The following is a 26,062-nucleotide window of genomic DNA, read 5'->3' on the forward strand; positions in this document are numbered from 1 at the left end:
AAAAAAAAGCTTTTTTTTTTTTTTTTTAGTTATGGGGCTGAGTCACCTTATAACCAAAACAAGCCAAACCCATGATGATGGGCTAAAACTCAGAAATGGATAAGTTGACCAATCTGCACAGTGTGAGTGGGCCCGAAATAGTGTGCCATGTGGCAAATTTCAAGTGGATAGCCCTCACTTCCTTATCTGACACAGTCTGATTAGAACAAATACAATAATAAATTGAGGGAAAATTTTTTGATCCACACATAAAAGTGGATTTAATTAACATTTCATTTATAAAAAGTAATAGTTCAAACTCCAAGTCTCTTGGATCACTTGAGGAGCCAATTGGTCTCTTGTGGGTTGGTCTGTGTTGGAGAAATTAATGAACTTTTTATAAATCCTTAAAATGGTCATCTTGGTTTCTCACTCTCTCTCCACACTCTAAGATTCTAATAAGACCTCTATGATCACTTGTGTTTCTGTCTCTCTTCAAGAGAAATCTAATATTCCTTGCAAACCCAGTTAAATGGCTAGGTGTATTAGTCCTTGTTCTTCCTCCACCTTATCATCCTCTCCACTCAAACATGAGAGACATCTACAGAGAAAATTTATTCTACCAACAAGGAGGAGAACTATCACCTCAGCATCTCATATTAATCCAACTTCCCATCTTAGAAAGCTGTTTGAACTCAAATCCTCAAATGGGCATCCACTTTATGCTGTTTCTTTGCAAGATGGTGAGTTCTCAATTACTCTATTTATGCTGTTGATTAGTCTTCTTGTGTTGTTTCTAGCTTGATTAGCTTAATGTTGTTTTTTCCCAAAGTTTTTTTCTTTTTTTTTTCTTGCCTTGGAGATGTTTGAGACCATGCACTTATGTTCTTCCAGATGGGTTTTCTTTTTTCTTGATTAATTTCCTATTGTTCTATTTCAATTGGGTTTATTTTTGTTTTGATTTTGATTGGGTTGATATATACATTCTCCTGGATGGATCTTTTTTTCCTTGATTTATTTGCTGTTTGTTCTTCCTGATGGGTTTTGTTCTTTCTTGATTAATTTCTTTTTGTTCTATTTCAATTGGGTTTCTCTTTGTTTTGATTTTGATTGGTTTGATATATATGTTCTCCTTGATGGGTCTTTTTTATTTCTTGATTTATTTGCTATTTGGAGTACGTTTAGCTGGGAATTCTTCAGCAAAAGAACCTATTGAAACTAAAGATGGATCAATTTTGTTCTCTGATTCAAAAAATATGGAGTCTACTACTAGTATTACGGTCGTTGGAGCTTCTGGGGACCTTGCTAAGAAGAAGATCTTTCCTGCACTTTTCGCTCTTTATTATGAAGACTGTCTGCCTGAGGTTTGTTTCTTTGTTTCTTCATTAGTTTATAATTTGATAATGATTTGAATTGTAAACAATGTGATGTACTATGTCCTATAACAGCATTTTACGATTTTTGGTTATGCTCGAAGTAAAATGACCGATGAGGAACTAAGAAACATGATTAGCAAAACCTTGACTTGCAGAATTGACAAGAGGTACTACTCGTTTGTTCTTAAACATTATGTCATTTTCCCATACATGTAATCTAGTTTCCATCTTGCATTTATTTATATTGGCGGCGTTTACAGTGCAAATTGCGGCGATAAGATGGAACAGTTCTTGCAAAGATGCTTCTACCATTCGGGTCTGTACGATTCCGAGGAGAACTTTTCAGAGTTGGACGAAAAACTGAAAGATAAAGAGGTAATGTGCCTACTCTGTTTTGTACATATTTGAGTTTTGGATCTCTAATAGTATTATTTTCTAGAGTCAAGATCCCATACGGTGTCCCCATTCCTATAGATAGGAATGGTGTCTACGTGGCACAATTTGATTTGGAAACAGATACATTGGCCAGCGTGAATGGCTTGAATAGGACCTGAGGTGTTTTAAACACCAACTAAAACGTGCCACGTAGACACATATAGGTATTTAATAGGAACGGAACACTGTATTGGATCCTGAGTCTATTTTCTATTATTATGCCTAAACTGTGATGAAAATAATTGAAAGTGATAATCTTGAACAACTGAGGCTTTTTAGACTTCAATGGCATCATGTTCATATTCATGGTTTCCAACCATAGTAATTAGTTTTATGTTTGAGCAGATTTGAATTTCTCAGTTGGGAGTTGGACGCTAGCATCTTAATAGAAATTTAGAGGCTAGGACTCTTAAGTCCCTCCTGATTTGTCTCATTCACTTGCACCATTACAACAATTCCCTACATGATTGAAAAAAAAAAACAAAACAAAAATCAAAGCATTGGAGTATAGTAGAGAAGTCATACATGGGTGACAAGGTCAACTTAAATCCTTGCTTAAAATAGATCTATCAAGTGTACTATTTCTACAGTAAACTTTCGTCTTGAACTATCCAACTTTATGTTGTAAACCAAGACAATGGATCACACACAACTCTTCTAACTCACCATCGCTCTTGAAAGTGTACTCATTTCGGCCAAGAGCATTCCTAGGCTTTCATGAGCACTATAGAGAATCACCCAAAATTCACATCAAAAGTGACCCCACTTCTAGACTCATATAAGCGCTTCTATCAAGAGTATCACTTATTATAATACCCCATGGGACTTCCAACCGGAGAAAACATTAATAGTCGTATAAGCTTATTCTCTCAATGATAAATGTGTACGACTATTCCATAGGGATGGGTAGTGTAGTACCACCACAAATTACCCTAACAACTGGTTTACTCCTTGAGCCTAGATCTTGGGATCTTCAGTCACATAGTTTGGGTTCCCGTTGGTGATTTATTGATATATAGGCTTAAGCCCCACCTCCCTCAACATATTACGGACAAGCTCTCTAGCAAGTCTTTACTTGTGGATGTGCTAAATTCTATTTTGACCTTGCAAAGTTGATAGCAATGATCTCATCTTTTGACAACTATCACAACAGTGTTGTATTTGCGATAGACGTCTCATTTTATTTTTTCTATTGACTTGTGTGATTTGTAACATCTTCATCATAATTGTTACTGTCTGTCTAGTTCACTGTACACTCAAGTTGAAAGTATCTGAAGATGTGTTTCAGGGTGGTAAATTGTCCAATAGGTTGTTTTACTTATCAATTCCTCCAAACATATTTGTGGACGTGGTGAGATGTGCTAGCCGTCGTGCTTCTTCAACAAGTGGGTGGACTAGGGTTATTGTTGAAAAACCATTTGGTCGTGACTCAGAATCATCTGCAGAACTGACCAGATGTTTCAAGCGTTATCTATCTGAGGACCAAATTTTCAGGTATGTTTTGCTATCATCTTTTCTTAAAATAGAAAAATAACGAAAGAAATAATTGAACTTGGTTTATTCTTATACAGGATTGACCATTACTTGGGGAAAGAGCTCGTTGAGAATCTCTCGGTTCTCCGCTTCTCCAACCTTGTTTTCGAGCCTTTATGGTCTAGAAACTACATTAGAAATGTGCAGCTAATATTTTCGGAAGATTTTGGAACAGAAGGTCGAGGCGGGTTAGTTCAAAATGCACTCCTTCAATATTTTGATCATAGAAAATGATTCTTTTTGAGGGAAAGACTGACTTAGTCACTTATTGGGTTTCTTCTCATCTACAGATACTTTGATAACTATGGTATTATCAGGGATATTATGCAGAATCATCTCCTTCAAATACTAGCTCTATTTGCAATGGAGACACCTGTCACCTTAGATGGCGAGGACATCAGGAATGAAAAGGTCTGAAAATGTTGATCTGTTTGAATAATTCAAACCATTCATAAATTTACATTTTCTCTGGAAAAGAAATTATTAGATGGGATAGCAAGGACCATCCATTTTTTTTGGCGTTGGATGGCACTTGACATCCAACAGTGGCCTACTTGCAATCCCCGGGTACCGATTTTCCATTGATTAGGTTCTAATTAACACGGAAACGTTAGGTTTCCATAAAATATATGTATAGCTTTGCACAAACACTAGAAATCGTTTTTCTTATATTGGATTTGATCTTGATTCAGGTCAAGGTTTTACGGTCTATGAGAACTCTGACACTCGACAACGTAATAGTGGGGCAATATAAGGGCCATACCAAGGGTGGTAAGTCTTATCCTGCTTACACAGACGATCCAACTGTGCCAAAGAACAGCGTTACGCCAACCTTTGCAGCAGCTGCTCTATTCATTGATAATGCACGATGGGATGGGGTGCCTTTCTTGATGAAAGCAGGCAAAGCTCTCCATACTAAGAGGTAGGACTAGGAGTGAAACTTTATATGGATTTAGAAGGAATTGATGGGTGATAATGATTGTGAAGCTTTATATGGTTGAATGACCCGCGTGTTGTTGCAATGAGAATGCAGAGCAGAGATCAGAGTGCAGTTCAGAGACGTCCCGGGCAACTTGTACAAGAGGAACTTTGGAACTGATTTGGATAAAGCTACTAATGAGCTCGTAATCCGTGTACAACCTGATGAAGCTATATATCTTAGGATCAATAACAAGATTCCAGGTCTTGGAATGAGATTGGACCGCAGTGACCTGAATCTTCTTTACAAAGCAAGGTAAGAAAATATACGTAACATGTAGTTGATATTGGATTAGATTTGTTGCTCTCTTCGTTCATTTTTATTATTTTATGATCGCTGGGGTACATATATTGGTGCAGCTGAACATTAATCTAATTACCAATGTGTTATTGGGTTCGTTACTATTTTGGTGATATATTATTAGAAAATAACTTTAAATGAGTCATGATTATAGGCCCAGATTTGTTTATGGTGGGATGGAGATATGAATGCTCTCAGTAATAGAAGACTTGGCTTTAGACAGAGTGGAATGAAAGAACATGATTCGTTCAGCCGACCTCAAATCTTTGGTTTGTGAAAAATGGAAATTATACACTAACCCTCTATCCTAGAAATACATCACAGGGTGCACAAGAGCAGATGCACACCTTTCACTTTTGACTAAAATAAATATCTGAGTCAGTTTAATGACCTTGTAAAAGAGAATAAGGAAAGAAGTGCTAATCTTAAACTAATTTTTTTGGGGGTTCATCTATGAAAGGTATCCAACAGAAATACCGGATGCATACGAGAGGCTTCTCTTAGACGCCATTGAAGGAGAGCGCAGGCTATTCATTAGAAGTGATGAGCTCAATGCAGCCTGGACACTTTTCACACCATTGTTGAAAGAATTAGAAGAGAAGAAGATTGCACCTGAGCTCTACCCATATGGCAGTAGAGGGCCAGTAGGAGCACATTATCTTGCTGCCAAGCACAATGTCCGTTGGGGAGATCTTAGTTAATGGTGAAGACTCGTAACAAGTCGGAATTCTGTTATAGAAATTCATGTAACCCAACCCCATCTTTAAAACATCATGTTATCTCTATGTAGTGATCTATAAGAGGATGGGTTTGATTATGTTCTTTTTTTTCTTTGTAAGGCTGGTTTGCTTGTTTTCTTGGGATTAGAACTTCCTTCGAATGTCCCCGAGTTGTTCCTTTTGCCTTGTTTGATGCAATCTACCATGTGTTAATTCACATTTTTGCCTCTGTTTGTTTTATTGTGTTATGTTGTGTTTGGTGGATCATTTTGGAGGAAGGATTTCAAAGAGATTGGAGCCAAACTTTCTTGGATCCACAGGCATCATCAACACTATCATTGGGAGCTCCAAGTAAAACTGAATATTTTATTATTATTATTATTTTTTTTTTTTTTTTTTGAGTATTTGTGATCATCACATATAGTTTTTTAAATTAGCTTAGAAGAATGCAAATTGAGAATCTGAAGTAAGGCTGTTCTGATTGGTACACACTTTTAGTTAATATAAACGTAAGAGAAAGTGTTGGCTATGTCCCTCGAGTGGGTGCCATTGCCATTGGGTATGGTTGCTGCTTTGATGTTTGTTTCCAGTTGTTTTATTCTCAACTTGCATAGTTAAACCCAAACGCTCTGATCAAGATTAGGAGGATAGTTATGATTTTATGTTACAGTTTGCCTGAAAGGTGAGAATACAAGAATGGGTCAGAATAAATTGTTTTGTGACAAAAGGGCATTTTCCCAAATAAAACCGTTTTCCTTTCCTAGATCCAAAAACATAGGCTTTCAATGATAATTTTATAAACAAAACTGAATACTTATCCAGATGACCTTCTCTGTCTTTTTTTTCTTTTTTATGCTAGGCTCCCCCTATCTGTCCTTGGACTAAACTATATTCAAACAACAGTGTTGTTTCTGTTAAAATTTTATTTTTCCTTTGTTTTTCACCCTTTTGAGCTGGAACACCATGAACTAACTAGCTTAGTGACCAGAGAGCGGAGTGGCTGCAGGTTCGAGAGGGGGAGTGGGAACGTGGGAGCGCCAAGTTTAAAAATATCTTAGGGTGTTGAGTGTTATAGAATATATACTCAAATATCAATTTGTTTTTGTATGCTTCTTTTGCTTATTTATTCCATCACCACTTATTCTTTGTTCCAAAAAATAACTCTTTTACAATATAGAATTGACAATTTTAAGAAAAATAAATATATTTTATTCAATAAATTTTAAATAAAATAGTGGGTACATTATTGTACTTATATAACTTGACTAGTATTACTATTCTATTCCCCACTCTATTTAGTTACAACAACAAAATATTGATCAATATTACTATCTATTAGCAATCCAATAATCAATAAATATTTTAATGAATAAAGTTTCTTCTACTTCAAAAATTTTCGATTAATTCTTTAATTACAGTAATATTTTTAATGTCTCTATCATTACAACAATAATGTAGTCTTCTAACTGTAATATTCACGAATATTTTATTGCAATTGTTTTTTTCTGGGACATACTTGATTACTTGAGAGATAATAAAAAAAAATATGTACTTAATATGATGGATAAAATGGGATTCTTCATGAAGAGCAAGTTTTCAACATTTTGGGAGCAGGTTCCCATATTTTGAAAGGGGGGGTTGGAGAAGGATTCACTCCCAAAGCGCCAACGGAAGAATTGAGTCACTAAACCCACACGCTGTTTCAACTTAGGTTCCATGTTTGAGGTATTTTGAGGCAAAACACTTCATTTGCAAAACAAGGACTTGGTTTGTTCCATTCTACACACAGAAAAAAAAAAAAAAAAAAAAAAACAAGATGTTGATCTTCAAATAGTTTTCTTGAGAGTAAATTCCACCAAAGAGCTGAAGCCACAAATGTAGTTCCAAGAATGCAGATTGATAAGCGCAACAAATTTTTGGGCGCCACCAATTTCCAATTTCTCAACTTATTTCTTGTACCAGTACAGATATCTCTAATACCCAAATGAGAAGAAGGTGAAGATAATGAGAGCAAGCAGAGAACTCCATAAAATAAATGAGGATGGGGGCCTGTGGAATGGTTTCTTCTCCAAAACCTGCATAGAATTACTTTCCAGCAAAACAGTACTTTATGTAGAAGCTACATGACATCGTTTTTAAAATCTGCAGTTTGCTATTGTCCCATTTGATTGCCAGTGCTAGAATCAGTCAACTCAAACCAGCTTCTCTAGAGATTCAGATGAAGTACTTTCTCGAAGCAAAATGTCACAATGATTGGCCCCGACAAATCACCAACGGCACATCCTGTAAGAAAGTTCATTCATGAATCATGATTTCTCTCAGTTAATATCTTGGTATGGTAAAATCAAGGTAAAATGGGTGGCATAGGTTGTCTATAATAATAACCCCAAGGGATTGACCTAGTGGTAAGCCGAAGGGTAGGTCCAGTGTTAGAAACCCACGAAGCAATGAATTCCTTGAGGCCACTCTTCAGGGTCCAATTGACCCTCGACTCAACTAGTTGCATGTAGGACTTTCCAAGGGGGCAGTGCGTGTGACTGGGGGATTTTTCTAAGGCTTAAAATGGTACAGATTTTCATCCGGAATACGGGTGATCCAAATCCGAATTTAACGGATTTGGTTTCATCAAGTATATCCAAATTAAAATATGGTTCGGATATGGGTTGATGTCCCTTGACTCGAGTTCCATCTTTATATCTGTCAAGATCCGAATGATATATTACTTTACAAATTGTATTGTTATATTTTTTTAAGTCATCTTTCATCAACCAACAACGGTTGAGTGTAGTGGACAAGGCCTCTCTTCCAAATGAAGAGGTCTTGAGTTCAAGTCATCATTTCGTCACATTTTAGTAATTTTATTTGAAATAATCTTAAATGGTTTAGCATTATCCGATCGACCTGTATCAATTAATTCGGTCGGATCGAATCTAGATGTAGTTTTAATAAAAATAAAATGGTTCGGATATGATCTTAGCTAGTGTGATCCGAGTCGGATCTGAATATGGATCTGGGTAAAAATCAGATATGGATATGGACATCCACGATCAGCAAAAAAAAAGATTGCCTCTAACAGAAATCGTCCAATAAAATCAAGTTAAAAAATAATATAGGCTCTCTTGGTACCTCAACAAACATCATTGTAGATGAAAAGGACTCACAACTAAGCCTAAAATGAGTGTGCTACACAGACAATGGAGAACCCCAAACCCCGTAACTTTTTGAGCATACACTGATCGATGAATTAGTAGTTCATTTTGGATTGAAAGCCATGATTTCATGAGGCAGCATTTCAAACCATTTTAAAATACACTGACAAAGAATGGTGGGGATTCTACAATTTTGGGTCGTTGACATGTTTAAAAGGTTGAAATTTATTCATGACCTAGGCTACGAATGTTAACCCAATAACTGAACCAAGATGGGTGCAAATCAAACGCTAAACAAAAATGATGAAAAAAAATGAGATATTCTTACCAATCCACTGGCCAGCTGAAGGATGGAAAAGGGTTGCACCAACCCCGGCACCAATGGAAGCAAAAACTAAGGATGCACCACACCTAACAGTTGTTCCAGAGATCTTCCTTCCAAGAAGCCGGATTTGTTCTGCTTTATCAACCTCATCAGCCTCCTCTTTATTTTTAACTAGATAAGAAAAACATCGATATATCTCAATTCCAACTTGGACGAGCCACGATGCTGCAACTCCTAGCAAATGTCCTGTTAAATCAAAACAAAGGGGCAGAAGTTTCAGGTCATATAATCAACCAACCCAATTACAAAGATGGAAGGGAACATCATTATTGACGTGAACGTTTTGACCTCTGAACGTCGTTCTAGTGACGCTGAAGAAGTAAACCGATTTTGGTATACCCCTTTCGGCCTTGCGCCTGGCTGACTTGGGAACATCTGTACATATTGACTGAATCCATCAGTTGCTATCATTCAACCAGCCTAGATATAAAATAAGTTATGCACAGTTTCTTGCAGGAGAGCAAGGTCAGATCAGCAATAAAAGAAAATTTTCCTAAAAGAAACTTCTGCCCACCCGGTGATTTATTTTGTGATTTATTTTCTTAGGCTATATATATATATATATATATATATAGATAGATAGGTGTGGGTATCAGAGTCCAACAACAACTATGGATTCATATTTTGTAATGGTTTAAAAAAAATATTTCTTTTTATGTGATGAAGGATAATAATTAGTTAGGTAATGAACATCTTGTAATATGCATCATATACATATAGACAAGGCAATACACAATAATATATTTTTCTACAGAGAAATTTTCAATTAAAAAGTGCAGAATTCATTATCTAGGATAGAATGCTCGTCAATGTCTCACAATAAAGGTAGAAAAATCGAATGTATAACTCAGAGTCGGAGTGTCGGAATCCAAAAATGTCTGAAATGGGTACTTCATCCTTTTAGAAGTGTCCATGAAAGACGCAACAGTGTTTAGGACACGTGTTCAGGAAACATAAGCTTTGATAACTTCAGGAATTATGTCGCTCTTGACGAGTACTATCTGTACTGAACGCTGGAAAATGAGGCTTTTTCCTGAAAGAGATGGCATGGTTACTGAATGCATCCAAAACAGTCAACCATCCTGGAAAAGTTCCTAGCATCCAGAATTTAGGCCTTCTCCATCGGGAAACAAACACATATTGTTCTCAGTACAGAAACAAGTAGTCAAGGCAAAATAATCCTTAAATTTGAATGTTATCTTTCCAGAACAAAATTGCCCCAAAAAATGACAAAAACTACAACTATCAAATAAAGGAATAAACTACGATTGTTACAATGAAACTTTTCCAAATTATATGTATCTACATACGTGACGTAAGTACTTTTTCTTCATTAGTGGTAAAAAATATTGTTCTTCATTCATCCTTTTTTTTTCAGGCTGGTAAGGTGCTGCAAACATATTTTTGTCAAAGCAGTGCCTAGTAATATTACAAAGAGAGTACCTTTTAGAAGCTTCCATGCCATACGTCGAGAAACATAATGGACAGCAAGCCTTTCTAGTATCCGTCTGGTTGTTACAACAGTAGTCTGAAACATTAATACAAGCATAAATTAGATATACTAAAAACTTAGAATGATGAGTGGATCAAGTTAACAATAGAGTAGAACCTCCGTACTAGGCTTTTTGTAGAGAAGAACAAGGAACAAGATACTCTCACTAAAGTTTACAACATACCAACATCAAACACGGGAGTATAAGAAGCAACGAAAAAACAAAAGAGTTGATAAATCAGTAGATTTAAGAATGGCAAATTGATGATGCAATGTGTCTACATAAAAGAAATGTGAAAGACTCCCCAGCACAAAAACAGTATGTAAACACAAAGTGGCAAAGAGAGGACTGGATACAAGGCTTATTAGAAAACCCAACTAGGGTAATCTTGAAGACTGATTTTCGTTTCTCAGTTTTTAGTGTTTATTTTTTTTGTTGTACTAAACACCCAATGGGATATGCCTAGTGAATCATAGGGTTCATTCAGCTGACTCCAGGTATTTGAGATAAGGATTGCTGACAATGATGAGTTGTTGGAAACTTGGAATGAACCTGAACAAAGTGAAAATACGACATTGTTTTCTTTTTTCTTTGAGATGGACTTGACATAGAATTGTACTCTAGCAAGTAAATTTTTGGGAGTTGGATCTTACTATTGGATTTATACCTTGCCTAGATTGTCGGCATCTGTTAATTTTAAGGGGAGAAAGGAATGCTTGTGGGAAGAAACCGGCCTTCCTTCGGAGTTGAGGAAAAAAACAAGGAAATAGTTCGGAGATTCCCCCGTTTTAGATGAATATTCGTAAGAATACACCACTTGGCATCGTCTCAGTCAACTCTACTGGTTTAGTTGAGCTTAAGTTTTTCTCTTATCAATTGTCTTTTCTTTCTAAAAATCTCTTTCAATGTTTTTTTTTTTTTTTGATACATGGGTATCCAGACTTAGTCCGACAAATCCCATGGACAAGCCCATCACCACTTCCAGCACATGCCTTGTGTACCTGCAATGTTGTTAAATAGCATATGTATCATGACCTCGATTTTTTCTCTTTTCTTTTAGAACCCTAAAGAAATGTTTTGAAGATTGAACAATTAATCAATCACTAGTAAATAAGTAGGTAAGCATTTTGCAGATTAAATAATTATTAGTAAGTGGGTAGGTATAAATTAATTTTAATTACTTATATTATTTATTTATATTGGTTAGGTGATATATTGGATTAAACATAGGTTTATACATAAATTCCCTAGGTTCCTAACTCATACTAGAGAATTTATGTGCATGGCCACATGGGCAAACAATTGGCAGCCACATAAGGAGTCATGTGGCCCAAGGGAGATTAAATGTGGGTGTGAACACATTAAAATGTGTTTTAGGTGTACCCTTGGACGTCTCATGCATGTTCACCCCCCCTTAGTTAATTGTTAAGGAACCCAAGGTTCACTCATTAATGCTTAAACATTCCCAAATAGTTAGACTCATTCCCAAATAGTTAGACTCATTCCCTCATTAATTCATGAACCTTGAGCCGTGAATCACCATTATGAAATCTTAACCTATAAATACCCCCCTAGACCAATTGGCCTAAGCATTCTCCCTCACTCTCTTGTGCTCACATACACACACCCCATCCCTCCAACATCTCCACATACTTAGGCTAGGTGGTACACGAGATTGCGATATTGGACACAAAGGTAAGATTTTTCGACAAATTTCAAGAAGTCAATAACAACCAATCTGAAGGCAAGTATTAACCCATAAAGATTACCGTATGCCAAAGAATTTGACTTGAACTATATCTTATATACCTTAAATTATTTACCTTCTTTCATTTATATTTCTTCCAACAAATTAATCACCTTGCTTCAATCTCTTAATCTTTTAAATTATAATGGTAGTCAAACCACCTAATACTTGATTCTAACCCATGGCTAAAGTCAATTTATTATATTTTATGTTTACTTTATCTTAAAATTATAGTGGTCGGCTGAGCCACTTAATACTTGATTTTAACCCTTGGCTAAAACCTTTCTTTTATTTAGTTATTTTACAATTATAATGGTTGGCCGGGCCGCCTGAAATTTCTACATACTATATGATCAAATTTTACATAAACTTCTTGTTTCTAACAAAATAAACAGTTGAGGGCCGTAATTTGTTCAAAAATATTTTAAAATGGAATTTACAAATAAAAATAAACAAAAAAATGCTAAATTAATACAACTACTACCCAATTCTACTTGCCTAAATATGTGAGGGGTATAAGCTACCTCAAGAGAGGTTGATCTTAGGTAAGGTTGCTCCTTATCCAAGGACAGGAGGTAAGGAAGTCCCCAGGTAGTAAACAAAACACCTCAACTGGTAAAATATCATGAGGAGTGCAAGGTACCTCAAGAGAGGGTATAACCTGGTCAAGGCAACTTTTAATTGGTTAAATACTTTGAGAGGCGACAGTTGCCTCAAGATAGGTTGATCCTAATCTTAAGTGGCAAATCCTTATACATATATGTATATACATATACACACACAAAGAAACTTTAATCAATACGAGACAAGTTTTTCTTTTCATTTCATTCTGATTTTTCATTTTATGTATAAGTTGTATGGTTTAATATTCCCTTGCTTTGCTTCATAGGTCACGGACTTTTCATGTCTACAGATAATTAGGAAGAAGAAGAGAACTAGGGAAAGTTGAGAATTGAACGGATGCTAATTAGGAACAATTGGGTCGATCTATAATTTGTAATACTCTGTCTTAATTTACTGAGTAGGATGATTGAAAAGATGTCATCGTTTTGATGTAAATATTCTATTTATTAATGAAAATTATAGTTTCCACAATTCCTTTGAATATTGAGTAATCAGGATCCAGTTTTTATCAAGATTTTCATTGGAAAATCCTATTATAAAAATGGGTCATGACAATATGCGACTAGCACGGGTTATTTGCATATGCGATTTTGCACATCGCATATGCTGCAAAGAAAAAAATTCTGACCGTTGGACAATATGCCATCAAATAGTACAACTTTCCAATGCCCAAAAGAAGATGTGGAATAATAGGTTTAACATGGTAAGAATAAGAATAGTGAAGAAACAGAAAGAAAGAGAGACAGAGAGATTGACAGAGATGCAAATCAACTATGGCTTTAGAGCTTACGGTTGATTTATTCTGTTGCTACCACAAGGAGCATCCTTGCAAAAGATCAGGTCATTCCAACATTTCTAACCTTTTATACACACACACACATGGTGAATGACCCAAAATTAGGTTTTTTATGAATTTTTCCCTTTGATTGTTTCATTCTTCTAAAAATTATCAAATATATATGTATATGTATTTATGTATGTATAAATTACTAGGGTATTAATAACTTCTTATTACTGTTATAAGAGGGAACAATTGTCTTTCAGTCTCCTCATTCAACAAACAGTGTGCCTCCTACATGCCATATCATCTCACTACAAACCTATTAAATCATCTTTCCATTTGGTCGGGGGCAAATTTATCAAACCCACAACTGAGGGTAAAAAACAGAGTAGCATAAATTTTCCTACTTTCCTACACCTTTTACAAATACTTCACCATAATAAGAATAAAGCATTTCTAAAGAGGAGTGCCTGTGGTCCAGCTTAGCCAGACCATTTTGTTCCATTTGTCCATCCGGATATTACTTCAAGCACACTTGGCAATGGAGGAAACCATGACCGAACTAATCTTTTTGAAAACCTTAGCTAAACTAAAGATAATTCTTTTTAAAGAGTACAAATGAGAACCAAAACTAAAATGAGTACAACAATGTTCCCAAAAGCCACAACTCCCATGCAACTTTGTGATTCAACAAAATTGGTAAACCCCAACCTTTCCGAACTTTTAGGAGTCCTACTGAAATTGAAAAGCAAATGAGGAGTTTATCAAAAAATAATAATAAGAAGAAAAACAATTGAGGGAGAAGAGAACGAAGGAGAGGAACGTTTCCAAGGGTTTTTGCTCAAACTGAGGAAAAAAAAGAAGGGAAAAGAGTAAGAAAAAAATAATTCTGAGCTTAAGGTTAGTATTTTTCCATTTTACAAAGATTTGGAGGTTGCATTCATACATCCAACTTACAAACCTTTTGTTGTAATAGACATGCAGGCAACACGCAAAGATTTGCAAATTGAACTGAATTTCACAGTAGGTGCAGTTGAGGAAACAGAGGAGCAACTCTTACAGAAGACGAATAAGAGAGAGTCGACTGAGATGGTTTGTAAGTGGGAAACAAAGACCATTGGTGGCACCATTAAACAATTTGCAATAGTGCAAGTTGAATACTATAAAAAGACAATATAAAGACCAAGAAAGTTGATGCAGTCATGAAAAGATTTGAAGAAGCATGCTTTAGTATAAATTATTGGCTTAAGAGTGTAAATGAAGAACAAGATTCGTCTAGCAGACCCCAAATAGTTAGGACAAGGCTTTATTGATTTATTTATTGATTTAACCGATTTTCATTCGTTGCAATGGTTTTACTAAAATGCACAAAGTTCATTGACATTATTAAATTAAGGTCATGGTTTAATTTCATTTTGCTGATAAGTAAGAAGACCATCTGCTGTTATTAACTGCGTGTGTTCCAACTTCAGTTGACGAGGAACTAAAACTGGTATTCAGCATCCTCAAAGCTCTGAATTATAAAAAAAACATAAAGAGTAGAAGTTGTATCACTTCTCATGCAATTATGATTTCTACCATTGCACTAAAATCCAGAAGTCTTGGTTTTTGTCTCTGGACTTGGCTAAACTAAGGCCCTGTAAGGAACCTTGGAAAAATGTTCCTCCAAAATATTTCCTTAAGAAAAAATTTCTACTCTACAGAAATTCCAAAACAATAGACATTTCTTTTCTAAGGAAAATTTATCTATGCTTTCATACAGGGCCTGAGACTCATACCATCTGGGATCAGTCATGCTTCGTAAGACACAAAAGAGTCTATCAACCTTATACAGTGTGTACAAATTTACTCATTGATACTCCTCAATCAAGATGGAACAACAAAGCAAGCATTGATCGAGTATGATTTTAACAATACCAAATAAATATTCATGGAATAAAAATGGAAGAAAGTTGTGATCACCTCGCGAACTATTTGCTTCAATGATTTTTTTAAAGGAACGACCAAATCAGTGTGCTGTTCTTCTGGAGCGTCCTGTGGGAAATCGTCATCATCCTCTTCTATGTTTGAACGAGGCTCCAAAAGAGGCAAGTAAAACATTAAAAATGACCTCACAGACGTCATTGCAAAGGACTTCCATCCAAAAGCTGAAAATAGAGGTTTTAGCTCTATTGGGTATTCTTTGGTATTGTATGCAAGAGAACCATGATGAAAGACAGTCTCAGAAGCACTTCGTAGATTAGAAATATAATCTCCAGTCCATTCTGCTCCGGTATCAGAAAAGGCAACTGATATCCCACCATCACTGAAAAATGTAAGAACAGTAAAAATTCCACAACAAAAGCTTTACCAAAGATTCAACAGAGAGAATTACAAAGACTAGTTAAAGTTGATACCACAACTTGGGTTCAAAACCTGCCTTCAACTACTAATTACTAACCACTAACCTGCTAGCTTATAAAAAATATACAAATAAATAAATAAAAGACGGGTCAAATATAAGATGGTCTCAATGCACACCAACAAACCAGATGGTATATAAAGAGAAATTATTAAGACCTAAAATCGAAAGGATACATAAATACTTTAGATGAATACCATCAGGAATTAGTATGAGTTTGAATCCATGATATAGTATGTAGTAGTTGAGATTACAAATATAAAAAAAGACAGGGTGAATTAAGGAATATCAATATTTTCTTTAAAATCAGAATGTAAATGTACAAAATAATTAATTAATCAAATTACTCTCTCAAACCCATGTTACAAACTGCCCAAATTATAAACCTAATTTGAGTCTTATTAGGAAGAATATTAAAAAAAAAAAAAAAATCAATCAACCATTCCAGTTTTTTCAACTGCATCAAAGCAGTGGATCACCCATTACTAAGAAACCATTTTGAAAGGAATTAGTATGAGCTTAGCTTATTAAAAAAACAAGGAATTAGCATGAATTTGAATCCATGATATAGTATGTAGTAGTTGAGGCTTGAGATTGAAAAAAGAAAAAATAAATAAAATAAAATAAAATAAAAGAAGAAGAAGAAAGGATGAATAAAGCAAATATCAAATAGTTTCATTAAAATCAGAATGAAAATCTACAAAATAAACAATAAATCAAATTATTCTCTCAAACCCATGTTACAAACTTCCCAAATTATACACCTAATTTCATTCTTATTGGAAAAAAAAAACTCAATCAACATTTCCTGTATGTTCAATTGCATCAAAGCAGTGGATGACCCATTACTAAAAAATCATTTTGAATGAAACCCAGCTTGAGAAATTCCCTAATTCTAACTTGCTTCGAATCTTAACAGAGATTTAAAAAAACATACCCAAATAAAAACCTAGAAGCAAGAGGTCTTCCAGCAGCAATAGAAGCAGCAGCCGCAGAAGCAGCAATGGAAGCTGAGAATAATCCGTAGGAGTGCAGAGTTGGGGTTGGATTTTTCCTTAACAGATCCAATATGAGAGCTATTCCCGCCATTTTTGGAGCTCTTAAATCCTCAAAATTACGATATTAGATATCTTCAGGAACAGATGATGGAAAGAATGATTTGTTTACCTCTCTCTTTGAATAAAATTCGATTGATCTTAGAGAGAAGAGAAGAAGTTGGGCATCGATGAGAGCTGAATCTGAGCTTAAAGAGTGAGAGAGAGAGGAGGAAGAAAGACCAGAAACAAAGGCACTGTAATATAATTGGGTATTTTAGACATACCCCTCCATGTTTCTGAGAAATTTAGAGACCCTCCCTATGTTTTCAAATAGATGGAATACCCCCTTTGAACTCAGTCCTGTGTTATTGACTTATAGAAAATGACCTGAATACCTTCTAACTTCAACCCTATAACCCTTTTTTTTGTTTTTTTGTTTTTTGAATCCAGTTATCTTTAATCTTGATATTTCCTTTTGAAGACAATAATTTTAACCTTATGATTCTAGCTACATCAAATTCCAAACCTTAAAGGAAAGAGACAAGATAGAAATTCGGGGAAGTAAAAAACAACGAAATTTTGGGTAACGAAATCATGGGTTTTCTTCTAACGGTTAAAACGAAATAGAATACAATAGATTGATTTTTATTTTTTATTTTTTATTTTTTATGCTTATCATGGGTATCTCCAATCTTCGAGTGAGACTAATACCACGGTCACACGCACCACACCCTCAGGAAGTTTTACGTGCAACTGGTTGAGTCGAGGGTCGGCCAAACCTTATGATAGATTGAATATAAGATTCAATGGATTAAAAGAAATTTACCATTGAAGTTATTGACCTAGAACCAATATTTGACTGACCAAGTTAGTCGAACAGATCAAAAAAGTGAGATATTATATTATTAAATATATAAAAGTCTAATAGAAAAAATTGAAGAAGAAAAAAACTAATTAACTTTGAAAGTTTGTTTATTAAGTTTCATTCAAGTTGGCTCTTCATTGGTTGATTCAACTAATCCAAATGAATGAGTCATCCGATTTTCACAAAAGTAGAATTTTACCATCAATCCTTAAAGGGCTTGTGGGTTCGATTTCAGCCTTGTTTGACAGGTCGATCGGGTCTAGGTTTTGAAACATTGGCTCGAAGATTATGGATTTTGAAAGAAAAAAAAAGGGTTTCTAGGCCAGAGCAATGATTTAAAAATCAGATAGAACCGATCTAATTGGAGTTTTAAAACAAAGCGATTATATTAAAGAACCTTGTTTTTTTGACCAAAATCCATGGTTCAATCGTACATACACCACATCAAGTACTTGAAATCTAAATAGAGGAAATGATAATTTGACTCGCTCACATGGCATACTTAAAATACTCTCCTGACATGGGATGTGTTAGAACCATAGATTTTCTTTCATCGGGATACACAACTACACGGATTTATGGGGGATGTGCAGTTGTGGATTCCTGAGACATAAAGTCTATGGTTCTAGCACATGCCACGTCAAAAGAGTATTTTGAGTATGCCACGTGGGGGAGTCAGAATATCACACCTCATCTAAAAAATTATTGTAACTAAAAAAAATATTATTAATAATTTAAAAAATAAAAAATAAAGTTGAAAGCCTTTATAGATTTGAAGAAAATAAAAAGATTGAAATCTTTGATTTTTTTTTTTCCACGTGAAAGAGTCCATAAATTTTCATGTTTTTTTCGTTTTCTCTTGTTTGATATTTTTACTTCTATATATTTTAAAATAAAATTATTTAATAAATACAAATTGATCTGAATGAATTTGAACGTCGATTTGACCATAAGAGCAAAATTTTGGTTTGGTTAGCTAGAGTATGAAGATGAGGGCATTTAAGTCATTTAGCAAGTCAAGGGAGGCATTTCCCATTATTCACCAAATAAAGGGTGAAGGGTACACCTAAATCACCCTATCAATTGTTTAAAGCACGATCATTGGGATCATCAATAGATCTGTAATCGTAAACAAACCATTCCACCTAAACTACCCTATGAATTATTTTAAGAGTTAGGGCATATGTTAATGGTTTTTATAGATAGATTAATGGTTTGTCGTCCTATGCACATTTTTTTCATTAAAATATGTTACTTCCAATTTGTAAAATAGTGGCAACCCATAGAATCAAACTAAACCAAAGCGAGCTTAGTTTAGTTTGGATTGATTTGGTTGAGTTCTGATTCTTATTTATTGGAATCGACTTATGTTAGTTCGATTACAATTTGACCTCAAACTGAACCAAGTTGCACCCAAACTTGACCTCACTATTTTATTATACTCTAATGAAAATGACTTAAATACCCTCATTTTCTTACGAAAACGTATCTTTTATTCCAAATTCAGTTCATATCAAGTTCTTCAACCTATGGTAAATTACTTTTAAACCATTCAAACTCCATCCTTATTCTAGCATTTTCAACCTCACCCTCAAACCCTTGTAGAAAATCTAACTTATTCTATCTAAAGAGGACTGATTTCGGTTTATATATATATATATATATTTACTGGTTGAAGTTAAGGGCATTTAGATCATTTTTCATTATTCTATTTAGGGAGACTGTGGTCAAGGGGCATGTCACCAGTTTGAAAACATAAGGATTATCTCAAATATTCACTAAAACATGGAGTGGGTACGTGTAAATCACCCAAAAATAAATAATAAATAAAAGCAATAACCAGTTCTTTCAGGGGTCATCCAAACGATCCAATAACCAATAGGACCCATCTTTTACGTTATCGGTTATTTTTTAAGAATCAGCAATTATAATAAGAGAGCTACTATTGCCACACCAACTTTTGCTAATGTCACACCAATTCCAATTCCTATGTTGATCACCAAAGAATTGCACACAGTTTGTGTTGCGTTAGCAAAAATTGGTGTGGCAATAGCCGCTCTAAATAATTATTCTTATTTCTTTATTGTTGGGAGCAGTTAGGAAGATCAAAAGCTCGAGCCCATGAACTTTTTTGCCTTACTATTTGCACCCCTAGAATTTGTCTTTAAGATTTAAGAATCATCAATGAGACTGATTTTTGAGTTTAGATCGAACAAATGAATTCTCTTAGAACTGACCCAGGTTGACAAGTAGGGCCAAGTCCGATCCAGATAAATACCTTCAAGCCAAGACACTTGGGTCTGGCGCACCAGACACTAGTTTGAGTCGCCATGGTATTAAATCTTGTCAGAGACCGAGCCGACTCGTCCAATATGTCTCGATATCATCCACCAACGAGACGGATAGACAAGTCAAAGTATCAGAAGAGATTTAAAATGACAGTTCATTTTTCTCATTGTTGAACAAGACAACTCAAACATATTGGAAAACTCATTCAAGACGATTCGGTCTCATTCATGGACGGGAAGAGATGTCAAAACAAGTTTTAAAACCATGAAAAGAGCTCATTAATCGCTTAAAAGCCTGAAACAAAAGTAACCCTGAACAACACATATCTCTTAAGGCAATTTAACGATCCATCAATATCATCAAACCCAAAACTGTGGTTCTAGATGCAAACCAGAAGCTTACCAAAAAAAAAAATTTATGCTGATCTTTAAAGTCAAACAGTTCCAATAATTACAAATACAGAAAGTTTTAGTTGGCATAAAATCCATATACATACAAAATTACTAACAAAATATTTTGTTTGGGCTTTTACGACACCCATTTCTGAGTGACAACTCTCAGGTGCCAAGATTGAGTCCTGGAGTGGCCACTGGTGCTCCATGCGAATATCTCCACTGCCCACAAGCTGCACATTTCTCCAATTTCACGCTGTTTTCCAGGGTACAAAATTTGCATGACCAGATCTTGAACTTTGTTCCAACATCTTTTGGCTTTTGGCTACCACAAGCTTCACATATTGGAGCCAACGGCTGCAATAATCAACCATAATTGTCATATAGTAGCATTAGTGAGGTCTAGGGAGGCAAGTGGCTCACAGGAAAATATTATAGCATGCTTATGGAATAATAAGTAGTTCAAACGATAAACTGGACGAGAACAGACTAGACTTATCAGCAGGTAATATTAATTTTCGAAGTAGAGACTGTACAAAACTAGAATGGGTCACTCACTCAAAAAGGAAAAATAAAATAAAAATACAACAATTGGTCCTCTGATTGAACTTTTGGGTCAATGCTTAGGTAGTCCACATGCCAAGTTGGAAGTAAAAATGTTTTGGTTCATCACCAGTGCAAGAGTTTCCTTTCATTTTTCAAGTAAACTTAATCATCCTAAGTTAATCAATTGTCCTTTCCTCATTGTCAACTGTAATGCACCATGGCATTAACTTCAACTAACATAGTCTAACATTACAAATTAAAATTGAGATACACAGTAGAAACTCAAATAAAGGAACTAGTTGCCAAAAAACAATCTCAAAAAACTAGAAAAATGTCAAAAAATGAAAATAGTTCTATTATAGTTTATAAGTTTTATATCCCAACTCTCTTGAAATTTTTAATAACAAATACAGCTTATGAGCATCCACTGCATTAGAAATACAGTGTTTCACGAAGGATAGTTTGAGGTCTCTAATGGTGATAAGATGATTGTAATCAACTGAAATCAGAATAAAACATTAGAAATATCAGGCTATACTCACCCTGATTTATTGACTTAGCTAAAGCAAAGTGCTCCCAGTTGACAGGGTTATTTATACCCCCCACCCCCCTCTTTGTAAATCGTAAGAGCAATTGAGCTGGGATTTTGGAGCGCAGAACACCGTTCATTGGCACATTGTTAACAAAGGATACACTCTGCTATGGAGGGATTGAAAGGAACAAGTGGAGAATATGCTTAAGAGAATAAAACACCATTTCTTGGCAACTTCTCAATTAGGAACTTCTAATAAAGTTTTTCTCCGCAACGGTATCCTCAAAGTCTTTCCAGAATTTCATGGGAGTGCCTTCGAGGTAGGAAAGGAACCAAGGTCCACTGTGGGAGGATCTCTAGTGTGTCTCTTCGTCACTTTGACTTGCAATTTTCAAATTTGTACTTTATTTCACCAAAGTGGAGGTTGCCAATTCAAAATTTTATGAATTGGGTCGGGGATGAGGTGTCTTGGGACTTCGGTTTCAGAAATTTCAATGATGGAAAGTTGATTCAGATGCTAGTCTTATACAAATCATATCTCTCTCATTCCCATCCATCCCGCTGATGATTGAAGGGGTGTGGATTAGAAGTTAGGATGGAGGTTTTCTGTCAAAATCTTTTTACAACACCCCCTCTGCCTGTAAAGCCTCTGAGATTTTTAACTATAGTTGTACAAGGCCCAAATAACCCATCTAAGCTATCTTTTTTTATTTGATATATTGTTTTAGAAAGAATCCTAACTTTAGTTAACAGTATCACCCATATCATTACTTCTGTGAATTTCTGTTATCTTAGTAAAGCTATTGTTGAGTTTGTCTACCACTTACTTATCTATTGCAATCTCACTCATAAAGTGTGATCTCATTTCCCTAGATCGATATCATCTTAATCTCAGAGAAAGGATTTTATAGAGTTTGACCGCATTTGCTGGATGTTGAGACATCTGAAAAGAAAGGAACAATTGTTATTTGACAAGATAGAACATATTTTTCAGGTTGTCATTGCTAGTATCCTAGGATTTATGTTTCTATTGGTCTAAGGTGATTTGAGGGTGTTTTTCTTCTAAGACTTTTTGTTTAGATTGGAGAGGGTTTTGTAACAAGCTTAAAAGTAAGATCTGATTAGTCATTTATTGTGGCTTCTTAGCTTTTCTGAAGTATATTTTTACTGTACTCGGAATTGCTAATTTGATCTATATCTATTAATCAAAGATAATTTTTTTAACTTACACTCCTTACAAGATATGAAAATCTTAAATAATTAGATTAGTACGAAACCTACTGTAAAAATAAAAAGTAAACAACACAAAAAACAATTGAAAAGGGGGAAGATGATGGCTTTTTCCAACTCAATAAGCATCCCAATATGACATCTCCCAAACAAAGAAACACATATGCTCAAAATAGAAAACCTTACTAGAAATCAAATGATGAAGAAATCATAAATTGGTGTCAAAACATTTACCGGATTGAACAAAGTGCACTTCCCACACTCCCAAATCACTCTACCCTCGATGTTATCTGCCACCCCATGATTATGTATGGACCCAGAAGTGGAAGCCTTCACAGGTTTGTCCATAAAGCTAGATTCTGATCCCACCTTAGATGACTGAATAAATGAACCACTATCTGACACGTGGCTCTTTTTCCACGTAGTAGTGTCCGAGGCATGGGTATTGGAACCACTAGAATATTTTGAGCTTTCAGCAGATGCAAGGTTCTGAGGCACATCAGAGCTACTTTCTTCTTCATCAGAAACTTCAAAAGATTTAGATCCACACCATAAATCATCCTGCAATCTCCTCTCCGCAGCCATTGCGGCAGCTTGTATTGGACTCAGTGCGACCATAATATTGTTATCGCCACCAAGACGTTTAGGACCAGAAGGTAATAGAGAACCAAGACGTGCTCTCTTTTCTGCTGCAGCCAGTGCAGTTTGGCGAAGAGTTGACAAAGGGGGTTGACGAGAAAACCCACCTAAACGTCTCCCTTGAAGATCAAACCCCTCCCCCGTGCCAGTTATCCCTTTGGAGATTAGCTCCTCACATTCCTGAAGAAGAACATTAAAGTAAATGTGAAAGGGATGGATACTTTATAAGGAAACTAAACTAATGAAGAAAAGGCAAGAATTGTATCAAGGTATATAAGAATTATACCACTTCAATCCACCCAATCAAAGGATGTATACTTTATAAGCACAACCAAAGAAATAAAGGCATGAATTGAATCAAGATGTAAGCATTACATATGCTCAGTCCACAAAAGCACACTATATCCATAGAGAATATAATCTTAGATTAAAAGTTGAGAAGAAAAGCACGATGCCACGATATATATATAAAGAAGGAACTTGCGCACCACATCACTTAATAGACAATTTTCTTCACATTCGATGACTCTTCTCTAGACTTTGCACAAAGTGGTTACAGCAAAGTTCAAGGCCGAAATTTCAACCAAGTAGAGTAATTCAATATATAAACAAGAAATTACCTTAGCAAAATGTGTTCATGGACCGAAATCTTCAAAAACTTTCCAACAACTATGGTCTCAAAACAGAAGAGGAAAAAGGAATCGGGGTCATGGTTAATCTTCTTCATCATTAATTCATAATCCAAAAATTCGTATAACGTTGGGAGGAAAAACCAGCTCATTCACACCCAAGTTGTAAGACCTGAAGTTAGACTTTCCAAGAAACTAATGTACCTAAACTAACACTTCTGGCTTGTAATCATTATTTTTTTTAATTAAAAGAAGACGATTTATAGAGGTGACATTTGGATGAGGTTCGTAATCATAAGCAGAGATTTGTCCATGCAGAACCTATGTTTCTGGAATGGCAACACTTTTTATCCATCACTTTCGTAGTTAATACCTGTTATTTTACGATTAGAAATGTTGCAACTATCTATTTAGAGAGGTCTGCTAATAAGTTACCAAATCAAAATTCCGATTGCAAAGAGCTAATTGCCCAGTAATATACATAGACCTTATCGATGCATACAAGAACATAGAGCATATAGGTAAATAGACAAATCAAATCCATGAAATGGGCATGAATACTTTACACGTAATCACGAGTGAAAGTGTCAAGTAGATAAGTTGATGAAGTCTATGGGCGATTATACCATAAACTTTGGTTCAATTCCCGCCATCACTGAGTTAAAGATCTCACTAAAAATAGGCTTGCCCAGTAGAAACACCAAAAACAATAATAATAATAATAATAATAATAATAATAATAATAATAAATAAATAATAAAATGGGCACATATGACCATGGTTCGAATATGAAACATTGACCCCGAAACATTGAATGTTTCAGTTGGTACAGTATAAATTTTTCTCTAAATCAAAACATTGCATTGAGACAAGATCTTAAACCTTTCATATGACCACTTTGAGTGGGTGTAACTTAAAAGATCCAAGGTTAAAATATAGCATAAATAACTCCAAAAATGGCCAACCCACGTAACAAAAACCAGAATAAATAGAACATATTAATGTTGCTTAAATGAAAAAAATAATAATAATAATAAAATATATATATCAACATATCCAAGAAATCAAACCTTACCCTTTTATTAAACGATTCAAGTTCAAGAGTTTAAATGGAATTCAGATTCAACTTGTTACAAGTCTAAGCTACTACTAATCTCTACTTTAAAAGAAAAGAAAAAAGGATTTTTTTTTACTTTTTATTTCTGTTTTATTGTCAATCTTTGCAAATAGAAAATATAATGAGAAGAGTGAAACAATACCTTTCTAAGCTCATCCCAAAGCTTATAGAAAACAGCATTGTGAGGACCATGAACATTATGGCAGAGTTCATGAAGCATGGTATCCAGAACTTGATCAAAAGGGAAGAAATCCCAATCTCTGTTCGGCCTCCGTAATCTAAGCTTAATTTGCACACCTCCTCCAATATTCAACCCTAGAAGAGACGGATTGTTCGGGCTGGAATTTTTCACGTTTTAACTAAAAATTGTAATTTCCATGAGAATAATTCATTAAAAATAAAAATAAAAAATCAGGAAATTTTTTTACCAGAATTCCGAGAGAAGCTTAACCCTCCAATTACGCTTTCGCATAATCGGTTGAACCTGTTTCGCTATTTTCTCGAGAATCTTTCTTGCTTCTTCTTCACCAGGCTTTTTGAGAGGTTTGACCTCCCAGACCTTGTTAAGATCGCCAAGATTCATTGTTCTCTGTTTGAGGATCGAAACCCTAAATCCTAATGGTGATCGATCGAGGGATTGTGTTTTATCGATCTGTGTTACTGGTAATTCTGATATCTGAAAGAAAAAAATTAGTGGTTTTCGAAATTTGAAGAAATACGCTAAATTTAAATTTCGAAAAATGGCAAAAACCCTTTAATACCCACTTCGAAGAATGATTTGGACTTTGTAACTTATTGGAGACCGAGACAACTCGGGCGAGTCATCTCGGTCTACATTTAAAAGAAAAAAAAAAAAAGACAAGTACCCACCATGGTTTTAAAACT

General features: G+C 35.0%; 3 protein-coding genes across 4 annotated transcripts; 1 reads left to right on the plus strand and 2 right to left on the minus strand.

The window, feature by feature from the left end:
• Positions 1 to 289: 289 nt before the first annotated feature.
• LOC147391838 (glucose-6-phosphate 1-dehydrogenase, chloroplastic-like) lies at positions 290 to 5,538 on the plus strand. 2 transcript variants are annotated; one of them, XM_086458777.1, is made up of 10 exons: positions 290 to 722; positions 1,156 to 1,343; positions 1,428 to 1,522; positions 1,616 to 1,730; positions 3,079 to 3,284; positions 3,362 to 3,511; positions 3,614 to 3,734; positions 4,016 to 4,245; positions 4,357 to 4,557; positions 5,063 to 5,538. In XM_086458777.1, exons 1-10 carry the CDS (start codon positions 512 to 514, stop codon positions 5,301 to 5,303), a joined length of 1,758 nt encoding a protein of 585 aa, XP_086314903.1. In that variant the 5' UTR covers positions 290 to 511; the 3' UTR covers positions 5,304 to 5,538. The 2 variants fall into 2 exon arrangements, with proteins under 2 accessions (XP_086314903.1, XP_086314904.1); XM_086458778.1 differs by having other exon boundaries at positions 291 to 722; positions 1,165 to 1,343.
• Positions 5,539 to 7,140: 1,602 nt separating this feature from the next.
• Positions 7,141 to 17,277, minus strand: LOC147391839 (isopentenyl-diphosphate delta-isomerase). Its single transcript, XM_086458710.1, has 6 exons — positions 16,839 to 17,277; positions 15,463 to 15,805; positions 10,299 to 10,383; positions 9,144 to 9,230; positions 8,799 to 9,041; positions 7,141 to 7,604 (listed from the first exon to the last, which is right to left on the minus strand). Exons 1-6 carry the CDS (start codon positions 16,988 to 16,990, stop codon positions 7,528 to 7,530), a joined length of 987 nt encoding a protein of 328 aa, XP_086314836.1. The 5' UTR covers positions 16,991 to 17,277; the 3' UTR covers positions 7,141 to 7,527.
• Positions 17,278 to 20,490: 3,213 nt separating this feature from the next.
• Positions 20,491 to 25,925, minus strand: LOC147391840 (zinc ion binding protein). The gene is made up of 4 exons (XM_086417102.1): positions 25,606 to 25,925; positions 25,320 to 25,515; positions 23,027 to 23,611; positions 20,491 to 20,841 (listed from the first exon to the last, which is right to left on the minus strand). Exons 1-4 carry the CDS (start codon positions 25,758 to 25,760, stop codon positions 20,650 to 20,652), a joined length of 1,128 nt encoding a protein of 375 aa, XP_086273228.1. The 5' UTR covers positions 25,761 to 25,925; the 3' UTR covers positions 20,491 to 20,649.
• Between the last annotated feature and the right edge of the window lie 137 nt (positions 25,926 to 26,062).

Source organism: Akebia trifoliata, chromosome 11 (assembly GCF_017979445.1).
Source record: "Akebia trifoliata isolate Shusen 1 chromosome 11, ASM1797944v1, whole genome shotgun sequence".
Classification (NCBI taxonomy): Eukaryota; Viridiplantae; Streptophyta; class Magnoliopsida; order Ranunculales; family Lardizabalaceae; genus Akebia; species Akebia trifoliata.

What these genes read in the sequence shown, in the direction of transcription:
- LOC147391838 (XM_086458777.1), top strand. Translation starts at nt 512, where the DNA reads ATGGCTAGGTGTATTAGTCCTTGTTCTTCCTCCACCTTATCATCCTCT. An exon ending in TCTGAGGACCAAATTTTCAG is followed by an intron (nt 3,285 to 3,361) that starts GTATGTTTTGCT and finishes ATTCTTATACAG; the next exon opens with GATTGACCATTACTTGGGGA. An exon ending in AGGACATCAGGAATGAAAAG is followed by an intron (nt 3,735 to 4,015) that starts GTCTGAAAATGT and finishes ATCTTGATTCAG; the next exon opens with GTCAAGGTTTTACGGTCTAT.
- LOC147391839 (XM_086458710.1), bottom strand. Translation starts at nt 16,990, where the DNA reads ATGGCGGGAATAGCTCTCATATTGGATCTGTTAAGGAAAAATCCAACC. An exon ending in TGAAGCAAATAGTTCGCGAG is followed by an intron (nt 10,384 to 15,462) that starts GTGATCACAACT and finishes TTAATGTTTCAG; the next exon opens with ACTACTGTTGTAACAACCAG. An exon ending in CACTAGAACGACGTTCAGAG is followed by an intron (nt 9,042 to 9,143) that starts GTCAAAACGTTC and finishes TTGATTTAACAG; the next exon opens with GACATTTGCTAGGAGTTGCA.
- LOC147391840 (XM_086417102.1), bottom strand. Translation starts at nt 25,760, where the DNA reads ATGAATCTTGGCGATCTTAACAAGGTCTGGGAGGTCAAACCTCTCAAA. An exon ending in AAGCTTCTCTCGGAATTCTG is followed by an intron (nt 25,516 to 25,605) that starts GTAAAAAAATTT and finishes GAAAAATTCCAG; the next exon opens with CCCGAACAATCCGTCTCTTC. An exon ending in AGTGCACTTTGTTCAATCCG is followed by an intron (nt 20,842 to 23,026) that starts GTAAATGTTTTG and finishes TGATTATTGCAG; the next exon opens with CCGTTGGCTCCAATATGTGA.